This window comes from Triticum urartu, chromosome 6, assembly GCF_003073215.2.
Source record: "Triticum urartu cultivar G1812 chromosome 6, Tu2.1, whole genome shotgun sequence".
NCBI classification, from domain to species: domain Eukaryota; kingdom Viridiplantae; phylum Streptophyta; class Magnoliopsida; order Poales; family Poaceae; genus Triticum; species Triticum urartu.
Genome location: NC_053027.1, coordinates 470621147 through 470638035, shown reverse-complemented (window position 1 = coordinate 470638035; position 16889 = coordinate 470621147). Strand labels below are relative to the sequence as shown.

Below are 16889 nucleotides of genomic sequence, written 5' to 3'. Positions count from 1 at the left end.
ATAAATGTTCATGAGTTCAAAAAAAATCTTGATTTTAGTAAATGTTCGAAAATTTGTAAAAGTGTTCAGGAATTTAAAAAATGTTCACGACTTCAAATATGTGCACGAGTTTAATAAAATGTTCATGATTTCACGAAATTGAGAGTGATAATGTATCTCGGTGATGCAGGAAAATGTGTTTGTGGCTATTGAAGATTATGAAAAAAAAATCTCCTGTTACACCACACGGGCCATTTTACTAGTAATATCTATACATGCAATTAATGTCCTGGCTACGAAGTGCATGCACGTACGAATTTTATGCTAGTGTAAAACAAGTAGCCCTTTCCACTTTAAATCTCAGGCCGTGCGGAGTCTGCCGACGCGGTTCGAAAACAGGAGCATGACTTGAGGACTCACGTGGGCAGGGAGTACCCACGTGGCCACGTGTAAGGATGAGCCGTTGCTCCATGATGAAAGAGCCTCTACGTGGATCACGAGCTCACGTCTGACGTGACGCGAGGAACCCCACCTGGCCGCGTCAACCACGGCATTGCTTGTTGCCACGTTGGCCCCGTAGAGATGCTAGCGGACCACAGCCGTCAGCTACGTCTGGAAAGTACTACCAACCAGATCACAAAAAGATCATTATCAATCGATGATCAAGTGAAATAACATGAATATTGCTTCCCGTACACCATATAACGCACCAAAGAGTAAGACGCATTGTCCCTCTTTCTTCCCACATGTTGGCGGATACTCTATGCATCAGTTTGCAGATAATATTAATCTGTACACACTCTGACAAAAAATGAAGCCGGGGATGTGCTATGGATGGAGTAAATGGTCACCTCATGGTCAGAACACATCTATGCTAGTACTGTATTGTTCTATTCAGTCAATGTTGTTGTACTACCAGGTCAAAAAATATATTATTGTACTAACAGTAAACCGAAGGTACTTAGAGTGTGGATGAAGCGAAACTAGAACAGCCATAGCAGGGCTTTATATCGGTATTTATCTCCACAAGCCTATCATTTTAGAAACCGGTTGTTCTTTTGTGGTTTTCTTGGAAATGATTATTTGGATAGGTCTCCTCTAGCTGATCTTAAGAGGGAAGCATTGAGCATCTCCAGAATGATGACAAGATTTAAGATATCCAAGATTAACTGAAGGGGCAATAGGGTGGCGCACGAGATTGTAAAGTTCAGTTTTGTTAATAGGTCTGATGGTTTGTTTTTTAATAGTGTTCTCCCTGTGTGGCTGAAGTTGTAATGGATAATTGTATAAATGTTTTTAATTTATTAATATATGGAAATAGTTTTCAAGAAAAAGTAACCCAGCTCCCTTGGTCCAAACACTTTGTTTGGTCTTTTGTACGTAACTTTTCGCTGCATTTTCGCAAGGCACGTAAATTAAAGGTTGACGAGCAAAAGTAGATTTAGTATGAAATTAGAATCACGGTGGCCATTTATACCAAAATCCGATAACAAAAAAATATGTAAAAATATGAAGTAGATAATACATGGTATTATGGCATCTCCAATGCGAACCCTTAGACCACCCGCACCCGTTCAGACCGAACGGGACGCATTTTACCATCCAACGTGGTATTCATCGGCCCGTGGATCGGTACAGATGTCTGTTTTCCTGCAAAACGGAGGCAACCCAAGTGGGCTTTGTGAGCATCGAGGTCGCTGCCATGCATGCGTCTATCACCCCGGTCCCATCGAAAACTCTCCCCGCCCCCTCTCCCGCATGAAGATGTTGTCGCATATTCATTCCAGTCAGTGCTGCACCAAAGCGCCGACGCCACACTCATGTCGGCCCATAACGAACACGACCTCTCAATGGAGCCCTCATTGAAGCGACGCGTAGGCCGAGAGCGCGTCCGCGCCATGTCTCGGTCACTGACGATGCAATACACTAGGGTGGTCTCTCTGAGGGGAGCCCGGTAGTAGGCCCGCGTCAGGGCCTAGAGCCCTAGCAGAAGCCCGACCAAAGGAGGGGCCCGGAGACCAGGATAAGGATCATGAGACCATCTTGTCATGCAAACCAAGATGTTGGCGGCGGGAGGTCGGTTAGATCCCTTGTAAACCCTTGCCCTCGTCACCGAGGCTAGGCGTGGTTCCCATCTACTTCCGTAGAACCATACTCTCGGTATACTCATACATCAACTCCATTGTAACCCCCTCGCACAAGGTGCTCCACCATCAATACAAATCAAAAGCATGACGTAGGGTATTAATAGTCCTGGCCATGGGCAGCCCGGCCCGGCCTTGTCCATGGGCCGGGCTCGGGCTTAGGTTTTGAGCCCGAAGCACGGCCCGGGCCGGGCCCGGGCCCATCGTTTTCACCGTTTAATGAAGATGCCTGACTCATGGCCCGAGGCCCGGCGGGCTTTTAGCGTGATGGCTGGGATCGGGCCCGATTTTTAGGCCCGACAGGTGGGCCGGGCCGGGCTTGAGCCTGGGTTTTTGCATCGGGCTTTGGTTGGCCCAGCCCAAAGCCCGACCAACCCAGGCCCGAGCCTGGCCCGGCCCGAGGGATGGCCAGGTATAGGTATTAGTATTACCTCAATATGAGGGTCGGAACCTGGGTAACTCCCTCGTGTGATCTCCGATCTGGCACTTACGGCTGTCTCGATCTGGTATTTACAGTTGTGTTTGCCACCCTACCGAGGGTACTTAAGGTTTTCTGTACCGTCAATCTCCGCACATGTTCGTTGTCGGAGAGACTTGATCGGACGACTCTTTTTGCATTCAAACCGGTTGCCCGTTTGTCCGTATGCCGACATTAAACAAGCGCAGTTGCCGATAAATCCACTACGACGCCCGCATTCACATAGCACGCCGCTTAGCCTGACCGGCACCCGCATTCACACATCCCGTCACTTAGCTTGGTTGGCACCCACTATTTATACGTGGCCAGGTCCGACACGATCCACACTGCACCACACCTCTACTCCCAATATACGTGGCCAGGCCCGGCACGATCCAGGCTGGCTTGCCAGCGAGCTTGCCGGAGAGCAGTGCCACCACCCTTGTCGGTCCATGTTGGTATCACCTTGGAGCATGCACGTGCGAACTTCGACGCCGTAATGGAGAAAGAGCTGCAGGCACCATTGGTGTGAGCGTTTCGATAGATGCTGGAGGACTAAAGCTACAACCTCCAGCTCATCGACTAGCACCAGCTTGTAGAGGGGCAAATCGGCGACAAGTAGGAGAACGGCGATGTCGTCGCAACCATGGTTGCGGAGGATCCAGGCTTTCTAGATGAGCAACGGGCGTTGTACCCGTCCACGCGCAGAGCCGCCACGAGTGATGGCGGTTGGATGTCCCGTGGGCGAAGAGGGACACCCTGTTCATGGAGATAGACGCATAGGTGGCCGAAGAGGAGGCGTATGCGACCACGGATGACATCATCTCCATGTCGGCTACGCTAGAACCGCACTTCATGCCCAGCCGCCACAACCACGAGGCTAATAAGTCCATGTTCGACACCGTAGACACGGCAGACTCGAGTAAGAAAGAGTAGTACATGGGACGCTGCCACGACTTGGGTCCCAGAAAGGCCACTCCTATTCTTTCCTGGGGCTCATGTCTGGTGAGCTTACCTGACATGGGGAAGACAGGACATAGGAGACAGACTTCGCCATGGCGGACGGTCATTTAGATTAGTTTGAAAAAGTCTCGTCCGCTTTTGTTTAGTTGAAATGTGTCGATGATGTATGATTTAAATGAAATTCATCCGGTTTGCATAAATTTTGTCCTTTTTGTTCAAATTTGCTTTGAAATATATATATGCGGGCCTGGCTGGATGGCTAACCCGAGTATCACTGTCCACTCACAAATACAATGTCTATCATAAGGGTTTGCGTTGAAGATGTCCTTACAAAATAAATTAGGGCCAATTCCAGTTCTGCCCCTAACTCGAACCCACTACTCAGTTTTGCCCCTAATTTTCAGGTATGCTCAGTTTTTCCCCTCCGCCGTTAGTGTCACTTATAGAAATGCCCTTTTGCGCTGTTACCGTCCGGTCAAAGTACTTTGACCATCCAGAAAAAAATAGCAAAAAGAATCAAAAAAATATGAAATTTGGTGGGATCGAAGATAGTCATGTCCGCAAGGCGCGTGCACATTTTTGTGTTGGTTGGACACTCCGGGAGCTCGTGGCAAAGGAAAACAAAAATAATTTATGCCTATGAACAGTAAATTCGAAAAAATAGCAAAAAAGTTCAAAAAAATTTGAATTTATTTGGCGTCAAAGAGGCTTGAGTGCACAAAGTGCTTGCAAGTTTTGGTGATCAAATGACGTACGGGGCGCTCTAGAGAAAAAAAACAAAATAGTGCATTTTTTCAAAGTTTTTTTGAGCTAAAATTTGTTTTTTTCTCCACGAGCTCCTACAATGTCCAAACACAACAAAAACGTGCACACATCTTGCGCACCTGAATATCTTGAGTCCCACGAAATTTCATTTTTTTTGATTTTTTTTCTATTTTTTTTTGAATTTACTGCTCGCATGCGTACAAAATTTATGTTTTCCTTTGACACGAGCTCCCGGAGTGTCCGAACGGCATGAAAATGTGCACGCGCCTTGCGGACATGACTATCTTCGATCCCACCAAATTTCATATTTTTTTGATTTTTTTTGCTATTTTTTCAGGACGGTCAAAGACCTTTGACCGGACGGTAACGGCAGAGAAGGGCATTTCTATAAGTGAAACTAACGGCGAAGGGGCAAAACTGAGCATACCTAAAAATTAGGGGCAAAACTGAGTAGTGGGTTCGAGTTAAGGGCATAGATGTAAATGTCCCAATAAATTAAGAACAGGGCCAATAAAGACTAGCCCTTGACGAACATTTTTTAATAGAAGAAACAACCGTGAGCACTACGCGTGAACACGGGCGAGCTGGCCACGCACTCGCATGCCCAGTCTGTTCTTCATGGTACTACAAAATTGAAAGTCTAACCAAACGATGAAAACATTTTCTCACGAGTGAGTTTTATAAATTTTACTAAATTTTTTACTTCTCTTTAATTGATTGGCCAATACAATTCCATTCAAGCTAATAACGGAAATTCACACGGATATTCCAAAATTGAGCGGCTTTTGGGCCTCGATGGTGAACCTATTCTCATGTGGCCATAGCAAAAAAGAGTGAAAATGACCGGACCCAGTATAAATGAAGAAGGAAAGCGTGGATTGCTTTTTGTCCTCAAAATTTCCCCAAAACTCCTCTTCCCCTTCTTGCCAAGGAAGCAAACAGCAAGCGAGGGCGTGCGCAAATGGCGGATTCGTCGGCGCCGACGCGGGTGATGATGGCGGTGAACGAGTCGTCGCTCAAGGGGTACCCGCACCCCTCCATCAGCTGCCGCTCCGCCTTCGACTGGATGCTCTCCAAGCTCGTCCGCTCCAACACCGACGGCTTCCACCTCCTCTTCCTCCACGTCCAGGTCCCCGACGAGGACGGTACGTGCAACCGCGCGCCCCCCTCGTGCGTCCCGTGAAGTGCCCCATGGGTGGATTTGCTTGCTTGCTGCGTACTTGAGGTGCTCGACGAAATGCGCCGGTTCCCTCTCGGTCGGCGCAGGGTGGTGGTGGTGGTGTGGCCTTGGTATGCGACGCCGTCGCGATGTGGGCGGTGGCTCTTCTTCGATCACGGTGTATCTGTTCGTAGCACGCCCTAGTGGTTTCAGATCGAATGCGCGATGAGTTCTTAGCATTGATCCGTGCTATCCTTACTGCAATCCCACTGTTCCTGTTCACGGGATGCGTCTGCTGCTGCGACCTGTGTACTAGACTCTAGTGTTTTGGTGTGAATCACACGAACTGTCGGCAGAAGAGGGAGATTACATACTACTTCTGATGCATCCGCTCGTAGCATCCTTTTTCGGTTGCATATAGTTGTCACGGTACTTTATGGGGAGCTTGTTCTGTTTCAGGGTTAGTCAATGGCATGTACAATTTTAGTAGACTAATCATACTAGCTGGTGGTTGTTGCCTTGTTGGTAGTTGTTGCGGCATCTGAATTAACTGTACCGCTACAAATGCCATGACCAGAAGCTGTGGCGAATGTACCAAGTGACTCTGCTTTCATGGCCTGTTGTCTAGCCTTGATAATGTACTGAACTGGAATGCTGGTTATGTAGTTTTTGCTGTTTCTGGATAGAGGGTACTGCATGACTGGTGTGATACTAGTGCTCTGTAAGTTGTGTAAATGCAGATTGCAGAGGTTTTATATCCTCTAATCTTAACAAACGCATGTGGTGGTACTACACAGTGTATTTTTTAATGGAAGGCATACTGCACAGTTTAGAAGAGCATGTCATCTGATTGATGCGCCCCAGTTGGGTTCAGTTACGAAGGCATACTGGCTTGGGCCTTTTCAGCCTACACCTTACACGTTGAGATATTATCTACCATTCCTCAGCTGTTTCTGCTGCCCAGTATTATTTTCTGCAACACCTTGTTTCTCGTGTTTGAAGAAATGCTGCTCTTGCAGCAATATTTGGCTCATAATACCTATTTATGTCTAGTATCCTATTTAGGCCAATTTGGGGTGGAAGAGTATCCTCTTCCCTTGCTATTATAACTGCACAATGTGCTATTTGATTCATTCAACCGTTCTTCAGGAATACAATGACTTTATTTCTCTGTGGGCACTAACGTTTTTCTTCTCATGCCCTTAGAGGCGTACCTCCAGCAAAATTCTGGGAATAATTTTTCCAAAGTCAATTCAAAATATTTTAAATAATTTACAAGAAAGAAGAGTTGCCTTTCAATTTTATAGTAGAACTAGCGGAGAGAAAGAGCTCCAAAAAATTAAGCTGTTTAATTTTGCTTTGCAAAGGTTTTCATGAATTAACCTGGCGGTATATAGTAGTGAGTCTGCAACAGCTAGTCCTTTTGATTCCCATGGAATGGCCGGATGAAGGTAAAGGCACGTTATGCCGTTATAATAGCAACTGCAGGGTATTACATATCCACATGAGTTGGCTGTCCATCGAGTTGTTTACTAACTTTGCATGCTTTTGTTCTCCATGTTTGCTATGCTGCTCGAAATAGTGTATGCGACAAAATAGCTTTTGTGCTTTCCAGTGATTTGACCTGAATCTTTGTTCTGTTCTCGCGATTTTTGGACTAAAAGGCACTTCAGCTGATACTTGAAATTCAGTAGAGAATGTCCAAGAAAGCTTAGGGAGCACTTCTCTTGATGCCACTTAAAATGCTTTCCCTCTTTGTCTTCTAAACCGTTCTTTTTTGTCACTTCTTCTTGCTGCTTGAAATAGCTCCTTGCTTGTAAGATAGCTGGGTAGTAAAGTAACTCAGTTGGTCCTAGTGCTTTATGTTATAATATGGTATAGTTGATATCTGGTTAACAAATTGTATGCATAGGAATCCTACCTTGAGATGCACTGTCAGGCTAGGTGCCCATTTAACGTGGATGTTCAGCCTGAATTCTGCTCAGTAAATCGCTTCTTGTAGACTCATGTCGCATGCATTTGCATGTACTCCTTCCGATCCGGATTAAATGACGCAGCTTCTATACAATGTCCAGTTTACATTGTATAGAGGCCGTGTCAATTAATTCGGGTCGGAGGGAGTATCATTTTCTCCCAGTTTATTGTGAAACAGTACATTATGGAGTACCGAGTATTTGCTTAAACATCAGATATTTGGATCATAATTTTTTTATCTGCCTGGTGTATTTCTGATTTGTCTTTGTTGCCAATTCCAAAGGATTTGATGATATGGATAGTATATATGCATCACCGACGGACTTCCAGAGCATGAAGCAGAGAGACAGGATAAGAGGGATTCACCTACTTGAGTACTTCGTGAACGAATGCCATCGATTGGGGGTAGTTACATTTTGTTTTTTTCTCCAGTACTATAGGCTCCAGTCAGGAACAGTTGCCATTTTGGTTCCTAACAGCTTATCTAATTATGCTGCAGATAAAATGTGAAGCTTGGACCAAACAGGGGGATCCAAAGGAGGTTATCTGCCATGAGGTGAAGAGAGTCCAGCCTGATCTTCTAGTTGTGGGAAGTAGAGGCCTCGGGCCATTTCAGAGGTAATTTATGTTAAAATCACTTACCGTGTCAGCTTGAATATCATTTTTATAGAAGGTTGCATGAGTAATCTTCATTGTGTAATAACATGGCTACATGTATGTTTTGATAAAATGGTTCATCAGCTAGGTGTGCATCTCATCCAAACTAAGATATATATTCACAATCAACTTTCTTTGGCAAAATTGGGCTGGATCGAATGTACTGTGTTTTTGATGGGGGCATTTGAAAAGTTGATTTTATGATATTACAGTATTGTCCCTCCTCTGTTTTTTTTTCCTGTCTGTTACCTTAGTAAGTTAGTATAGTGGCAGGGTTAATGTTGCTGTATTCTGAAGCAAGCATACCTATCTTACTAACATGCCAAACACAGAAAATATCATCTTGCTAATTTTCATGCATGTTACTACCTCCATTCGTAAATATAAGACGTTGGGGCAGTTTAATTTAAACTGCCCCAGCATCTTATATTTAGGAGTAGAGGTAGTAGATAATTGTATCAGAACAACTGTGTTTCTTTAGCCAAATGTTTGCAGTATTTGCGATAAGCATTGTACATGAAAGTATAGAACATCAGTTCTTGCATCTTGATCTTGTCAGTTTTGGACTTCTGGTTGTATAGTTATGATGGAGATCTCTAAGATGAGGGTTGAATGGAGGCGCTTTGAATTCGATCTATTGGATAACCCACAGCTATGTCTTACAGAACATCGGAAAATAGCCAACAGTTTTTTGTCCTCAAATTTGTGCTGATCACCTTGGTAACTTAACCAAAAATGATTTCTATAATACATCAAGCACACTTAATGTCTGATATTGGGAGCCGACTGTGAAACTGTTATTGTGGATAACAACATTATAATTTGGATGTTATGCTTGATTTGCTAACCTTGAACTCAAATCTGAGCATACCACAATAAATCTGATACTGTTGAATTCTTTACACAGTTCTCTTTCGAATAAGTTGTATGCATTTTATCCTCTGTATTTGGCATACCAACCCTCCTTCCCAATTTGTCATCATGATATGCTTTTCTTTCTTAGAGAAAAAAAAGTATCGTATTCCTTTCATTTTAGTGTAGAAAAAAAGGTAACCTTACATGGACTATATGATCAGAGAACATGGTGCATTGTTATATGCCTATGCACCTTGTAGTGAAGTCCTACAAGTCTAGATTTAAGTTGTGGCCTTTCCAGTTGGCACGATCTGATCCTGCCATTTGCTCTGATTTGTGTTGGTGGTAAATACGGTCAAGTTCTGAAAGAAATTGCGAAGTGCATAGATGCAGGGTGTAAGTTCTTTACACTTTGTGCGCATGCCTGCCCATTAAGAGGGATTTCGATGTTCGTGCTCGCTAGACAAGATGCTGCCTTGTAAATCAAGCAACAGTAGAAGCGTGCCTAGCTATTGTGAAAAAGCCTATTGATAAACACTTTTTAAGTATTACTCTAGGAGAACGTGCCACTGATAAAAAGACTCGATGATTTGACGTCCTACTCGTACAGAACTAATCGTATCCCTTCCTCAAAAGAAATTAATCATACCCCGGCCTATGATGTACTCCGTGGTCTATCTGTGTAGAGCTAGTACTGTGATACACAGGCAACCTCATGTACGTGTATGCTATTGCCCTACGTCATTGAGCTGTTTGGCTACTATTCAGGGTAATGTAGTTTGATTATAAATCCTGCGAACTCACTGTTTTTCTCCCAGTTTAGGAGATATATTTATGATGGGACGTAATTCTGTCATACTCCCTCCGTCTCATAATGTAAGATGTTTATTGAATCTAGTGTAGTGTCAAAAAACGTTTTTACATTACGAGACGGAGGGAGTACATTACATCTCTGCAACACCTTATAGCACTGATGCAAGGGCATTTTTACTTTGTTATACTTGTTCTTTAGTTTCGAGAAATGGTGAAGTCTTCACATGGACTGATGCCATATGCTACGTTTGCACCCATACCTAATAGCTGTGACAAATGCGAATTTTCCACAACCTAATCTTGTCTTTCCAGAATAAGGGCGTGTGAGGGTTTTATCTTCCCAGAATATTTTTCAAATCCAAATGCATTCTATCATTATGTGTGAATGCATCCTTATGATGCAACTTCCTTTTTATGTTTTCAGGTACATTCGTTTTGTTCCTTCCTGTGTGACCACAATATATTTTGTATGCAGCTTAGATTCTTCTTCTGACAAAGTGCACATCACTGAACTATGCCGTGTGGCTTTTTTCTGAACTACTAGCATATTGTGGTCCATTCTTGTGGGTGAAGCAAAGCAGAACTTCCGCTTGAACTAAACGGTCGGTGTTTTTCGTTGCAGGGTTTTCGTGGGCACGGTGAGCGAGTTCTGCGTCAAGCACGCCGAGTGTCCAGTCATCACCATCAAGCGCAAGGCCAACGAAGCTCCCCAGGACCCCATCGACGACTGATGCTTTCGTGCAGCCGTGGTTACTTTGAGAATGGGATGTTCTTCACTGCTCGATGAATTAATGTACAAAATACAATCTGGAAGTGACTGGGAACTGGTACAAACTTTGCAGAGCGCGCCCCAAAACTAGAGTGAAGAACGAACACGCTATGATCGCCGATGGATCATGGATGCCTAGTAGTAAATGCCTAGCAGACACTCTTTATCATATGATAGATGCATCAAGCTGTGATGAACCTAAAAGCTACTGTGATGATCATGAACCGGGCTTTGCGGAGACGAACGTTCCGCCCCTTACTTGCCCTTGCCTGACCGCGCCGTTGGCAGCCGCGGGGTACCTGAAACCGGCGTACTCCTTCGGCATGCCGGCCTGGGGATGCTGGTGGTGGTGGTGCTGCTGCTGCGGGCGCCCTCTGTTGTCGGCCTTGGCGTCGGTCTTCCACGCGGCGGGCTTCCCCGGCGCGAACTTGATCTCGAAGCCGTCGTCCATGTCGTGGACCACGGCGCGCGAGCTCGGCATGGGCTTCATCGGCGGGTACTTGACCTCGAAGCCCTTCTCCAGGTCGCCGCCCACCGCGTTAGTGCCGTAGTAGTGCTGGTCGGCGTAGGCCTTCTTCTTGGAGAGCCGGCGGCCGCACAGCCGCCCCGCGACGCAGGCGACGACAGCGAGGAAGGAGATGACGCCCAGCACGGTGAAGACCGGCGCGAAGGAGCCCCTGGACGTGGTGGCCGGCTGCGCGTGCATGATGGGGTTGGTGGTGGGGTAATACGGCATGGGCTGAGTCATGGAAGCCATGGCAGCTTCTCCTCTCCTCTCTGCGCCTCTCGTGCTCTCGAAGACTACTCTCTGATGAGTCTCTGCGCTCAAAGGAAATGGCTTGCGATGGAGCGTTGGCTTCGTGGGTAGTGGTGTGGTCCTTTTATGATGGAGCGGGGCAGAGGCAGAGGCAGAGGCCCGGGTTTGAATTGAACAAAATTCCTTTTCGCCCTCGCACTCCAAGCGCCGGTATGATGATGTTGCATCGCCCATCTTTTCACTCATTCGTTCTTTTTTTTTTACCTCTCGCTCTCGCTCGCCGCAGAGATCTTTGAACGCATCGGGCCGCGAGAAAGGCGCGCGCTTTGGAGCAGTTCAATGCGCGGGCTTGGCACAACGTCTCCCTCAGGGTTGGCCTCGCCCTCACGCTCTACTGTGCTGTGCTGTGCTGCTGGCTCTCTGCTTTTGCTTTTGGACGTTGCATTGCATTGGATCAAAGCAACCGTAGCAGCGAGGAGCAGCAGCGAGCAGGAGCAGGCAGGGACATCACATCGCTTTGGCTTCTTTGATTGCTTTCCCCGCTCCGCTTTAGCAGATTGTGGGGGCGCAGAGGAATGAGCGCCTACTGCTTGACTAGCCACCTTTCTTGGGCGTGCCGATCTAAAACGCCTCGCATATACTCAAATTCCGTGAGGTGACATGTTAGGCGTAGGGTTTGGTTTTGCTGTTCCATGATATTTGCTCGAATACGGTCTAGTGGTAGACATCTCCAGTGTAGGCTGCGGATGGTATTTTGGCGGCGTGTAGGAGGCACAATAATTTTGCCTAGGTACGTAGCAACGTGGACGTCGTTGTCACTCGAGCAGATGCATTCTACTGATTGAGCCACGAGACGAGAAGCATGCGTCGCCAGGAATGCTCGACGGATGGAAATCGATAACCCTTTTGCCTACATACAGGAACAGAGGAACTGAACTACTGAACGGCGTAATGTAGAGCTCTTCAGATTACGCCAGCCTGCAAATGTTCGAGCTGTTGGAGGGATCTTCGGGACGAATTTAAAAATGGAACGAAATACAGTGTGTAGTGTAGAGCGGTGGATCATTTGCCCTGAACTGATGGATTCACGTCGGGTCGGCGAAGCTGGAATGAAGTACTATACTAGTAGTACTCCTGTCCACTTGGGCGACCGGCCGGAGGGACGACTGTGCAGGATGCTTGCTTGCTACTACAGTAGTGCATTTGCTCTGCGACTGCGCGGCGCCACAATTTGGTCGCGTCACGCGGAGCTGCCGCTGCTTTGCTCGGCCGGGCTGTCCTGCTCCTGTCCGCAGTCGCACTCGAGAGAGATTCCTGCCGCTGCCCGCTGCCAGGTCCCAGGTGTCGTGTCGCCACCCATGCCATGCCCGTGTTGTCACCCTCACCCAGGTACACGACGACGGCAAGAGGAAAAAGCAAAGCTACCGGCGTACTGCTACTACAGTGCTAGTGCTACTGCCTGTCACTTGCCAAGCAGCCAAACCAGTGTCTAGACCCGACCCGAGGAGCACGTCCTCTGTTGAACCTGATTTTCACAAAATGGAAGGAGCGTTGTATTGGAGGTGCATTTTGTGTGCATCGTGATGTACTGCTACGAACTGGGCAATGCGGGCACCAGGAGCTTCCCAGCCTAAGAGCATCTACACCCGGTCATCCTAAATCCGTCTCAAACGTCTGAATGAACGGCTCGATCAGTGACCGATCAGAAACAACCGACCTAAGGCCAACTTCACTGCGCGACCCTATCCTGTCCGGCCCCGTCCGTTTGAGGTAAAACGAACAAACGAGGCGGTCCAACGCGCGGGAGCAAACGGACTTTTGTCCGTTTTGTGTCCGCTTTCGACCCATCCGCGGCCCAAGTTTGCGCCGCTTTTGGGGTGAAACGGACACCACGCGGACGCGCGAGTCGTCTGCACGTGTCCTCCCCTGGCCCGCCCGTCGGTGGCACAGGGCGAGCCTTTTTCTATCTGCCCCCTTCCTCTCTCCGGCCACACCCCTTCCACTCTTCCCCACTCTTCCCCTCGCTGCCGCCGCCGCCGCTGACATTGCAGCCGTGCAGTTCGGACGCGAGCTCACCCAACCCCTTCCCCTCGGCGCCGCCGAGCTACCAACCATGGCCACCTGGTGTGCGCACCTGCCGGCCGGATTTGGGGCGGATCCGGTCGGTCTTGAGCTCGGCCGGCTGTGGGAGGCCGGGCCGCGCCATGGACTGGCCGGGCCACAAGGCCACATGCAGGCAGTGGCTCCTCCTCTAGCCACTCGGATTTGCACCGTCGGTGGTCCGCCGGCAGATACACGAATGGCGGTCGGCCGGGCTCGGTGCTTGCCCAAAAGCTCGCCGGCGCACCGTTGCCATTCATTAAGTGCGACCACTGCCCAAGGATGGTCGTGCGCCGCATGTCTCAACGCCGGAACATCCCGGATGGGTGTTCATCAAGTGCTTAAACGACGGGGTATGCACTTTTTTTAGCTTCGGTCTGTGCTCTAAATTTGACTAGTTGTGCTAACTTCAAATTTTGTTGTGTAGAATGGATGCAAGTTTTGGTACTGGGAAGAAGAGTACATCGATATATTGATAGAGCGAAATTTCGTACATGTTCGTGCACTTTTAGCTAGCATAGAGGTTGTAAATGAGACAAGTGCACGTGTTGCTAGATTAGAGGCTAGACACGAGACTAGGTCTGAGGAAGCAACATCTACTTCTGGCTTGAAGAAGAAAGGAGGATGCCAGATCGAGCCTCCTCTACAGATCAACAATGAGTGCATCGAGAAGCCCCTAACCCAACTCAAGGGGGCAGTTATGGAAGTTGGCTATCTTCTAAAATGTATTCTTATTGTTCTTATTTTCTCTGGCCTTGCTTTACTAGTCAAAATGTGATGATGTATTGTCATGTACCAAAAATGAATGATAAAAAAAAGTTAAGGACTTTCAAAGAAAAATGCACGCGGACAGGATGCGGCTGCGCGCTGGGCGCACGGCCACCGCATCTCAGGACACATCCGGACACGACCCCAAATCCCTACCCAAACGGACAGAATCCGGACAAAACGGACGTCCGTTTGGGGTCGCGCGGTGGAGTGGCCTAACCGAACGTCTCAAACCCCCTTCAAACATCTGGGCTGACCGACATCCTTCATATTTAGCTAAAATATGGGGTGCACATGAGGAGGTCCGGGCGTGACCAGGCGCGTCCGTCATGTCGGACACGCCCCAGGCTGGCCCACCCGATCCCACATATATTTATCCTCATTCGCTCTCCGGACCAAATCCTAACCACTACACATCACTCCCCTCCACCACCCAACCTCCCGGCCAACGATCTCTAGCCTTCTCCGGCATGGCGGGCAGCGGATCCGAGTCCTACATCTCCAAATTCGTCGACGTCGAGCTCGATCCCGCACAACCCTGAGGAGGAGATAACTGTCCGGCTTGCGCTCCGCCGTTCCCGAGAGGAGGCAGCAACCGGCAGCACTCAGACTCTTTGCGTCGGGAATACATTGTGTCCGCCCAAATGGCGCATGGATCTGCCGCGAGCTGTGTCACCGCTGCCTCACTGGAGGCGGTGCGGTCCGTCTGGAGTCCGAACATTGTGGCAGACACGCAACCCCTCCGTTGGCGCGTCAAGCAGGAGGTGAACGCATGGGCGTCGTCCGACGAGAACACGGTGCGGCGTGCCCGCCGTGCGAGGCAGCGGGTGCTGGAGATGGCGGTAGCCCTCCCGGCGATGGACGTTGGAGAGGCGGAGTCGCATTCTTCGGCGCCTCGACGGATGGCTTGCAACCCCGCGCGCCGCAACTGCGTCATGGTGGATGTCGCCGGCTCCTCCCAATGCGGGTCCATCATTGATCTCACATCCACCAGCAGCATCAGGGCTCCGAACTCCGACGAGGAAGAGTAGGGCATGAGAGACGGCCGCGCCTTGAGTCCTTTGAGCCGGACCGTGTCCCATGTCCTACTCTGCCTTGCTAGTGACTGGACCAACATTTTGAGGGGCGCAACCGGCTAACGGATATGGGCACAGCGGTGTCGGACGAGCTCCACTATAATGGTATGGATTTAATGTTGACGCGTTGGCATGCGTTTGAGGAATCGGATTTGCAAAGTCCGGTTGTAGATGCTCTAATGTCTTGCCAAATGTCTTGCACTAGCACGTTTTTTGTTTTTTGAACTTGATCTTGCCCTAGCACTTTGTACTACGGGTGGATTCTTTTTCTTTTTCTTTTGTGCTACGGGTAGATTCTCCGGTTCCCTTTCCATTATATTTGTGTGGTTTAATTCGCGTGGGAACTCCTCGAGCCTGCCTGATGAAAGAGAAAACTGCTGATGCCTGAAATGGTGTGGTGATAATTTGCATCCGCTTCTGGACTAGCTCTCAACCTTCGTGCTGATGTTGGAGCAAACGCCGTCGCAACGGCGGAGCCCGAGGACACATGTCCACCATTAGAATGCCGTCGCCGCCACGCCATCCTTAATTAAATGGTCTGGTTTCCAAATCCATCCCCAACCATAGGACCGATGGCCTCGTCAGGGAAGGATCCGAAAAATCTTTATTCAGCGTCGTCATCGTCGCCGCGGAAGCAAAGACGATGAACAACCTAAAAACCTAGACCACGAGGGAGTAAAAATGATCCACACGCGTGGATCTGGTGACCCCCCTCACCACCGACGACCAAGGTCCTCCAATGTGTACCCTGAAAACAAATATGGTATTTGTCCACGGACATGTTTGAGAGAAAATAGTCGGCCATCCATCCAACCATGTCGGCATACATTTTAAAATAAATTTGAATAAATCACACAATTTTCATGCAAACACGATGTACGTGTGGCCGTCCGGGCCAGTGGCACCACCGTCGTCGTCTGTGCCATCGTCATCGTCGTCTTCATCGTCAAAGTGGTCCTTTCAGTAGCGGAAGGGCACATAAGCGCAACAGCCTTGCACGTCCGTTGCCCGGCACTCGCGGAGAAGGCGCTCCACTTCCTCATGCGTTGTGCGGAGGACCGACGCCAACGATGGCCGAGGATCCTCGTCGTGCCCTTGCCCCAGCCGTCGGCGACGATGGTCTCACTGAGAGACCGCTCCTCGCTGATCTTGGTGAGCTCCCCGTTGAGGCGGCGCAGATGCCACGCAACCGTCTCCGCGGTGGTCAGTGACTAGTCGTGGGGCCAGGCCTCCACGAGGTCAGGGTCCCACGGACCCAGGCCGACGCCTTCGCGTCGCCTACCTAGCAGCCCTCTCCTCCGGCGCGCTAATGCTCCATGGCAGGGAAGAGCCACCGCCACAACCATTGAAGTAGTGGAGGATGCGCCCACGTGCCTTCGCAATCGCCAATAGCACCTCCTCTTTCACGGACTTGCTACATTTGTCAAGTTGCAACGGTGAAGCCATTACTGGATGCGGCCATATCGGTTGTGCATTGGCTCCTTCCTCACGCGGTAGCGTGGAGGCGGCGCCGGCCCCTTCACACAGGCTGGCGGCGGTGGCAGCGGCGGTCGCGACCCACATTAGCGTAGCAATTGCTCGGTCATGATGTCAATCTGTCGCTGGAACTCCTCGTCCGGCGTCGCCGCCTCCTGGAGGAGATGTGGCTGCTAC

The 16889-nt window shown here is 48.9% G+C and overlaps 2 protein-coding genes across 2 annotated transcripts; one reads left to right on the top strand and one right to left on the bottom strand.

The window, feature by feature from the left end:
• Nucleotides 1–5186: 5186 nt before the first annotated feature.
• Nucleotides 5187–10755, top strand: LOC125514304 (universal stress protein A-like protein). The gene is made up of 4 exons (XM_048679616.1): nt 5187–5453; nt 7725–7846; nt 7941–8059; nt 10389–10755. The coding sequence occupies exons 1-4, from the start codon at nt 5270–5272 to the stop codon at nt 10495–10497; spliced, it is 534 nt and encodes a 177-aa protein (XP_048535573.1). The 5' UTR covers nt 5187–5269; the 3' UTR covers nt 10498–10755.
• LOC125514303 lies at nt 10517–11449 on the bottom strand. Its single transcript, XM_048679615.1, has one exon. It carries the CDS (start codon nt 11290–11292, stop codon nt 10753–10755), a length of 540 nt encoding a protein of 179 aa, XP_048535572.1. The 5' UTR covers nt 11293–11449; the 3' UTR covers nt 10517–10752.
• Between the last annotated feature and the right edge of the window lie 5440 nt (nt 11450–16889).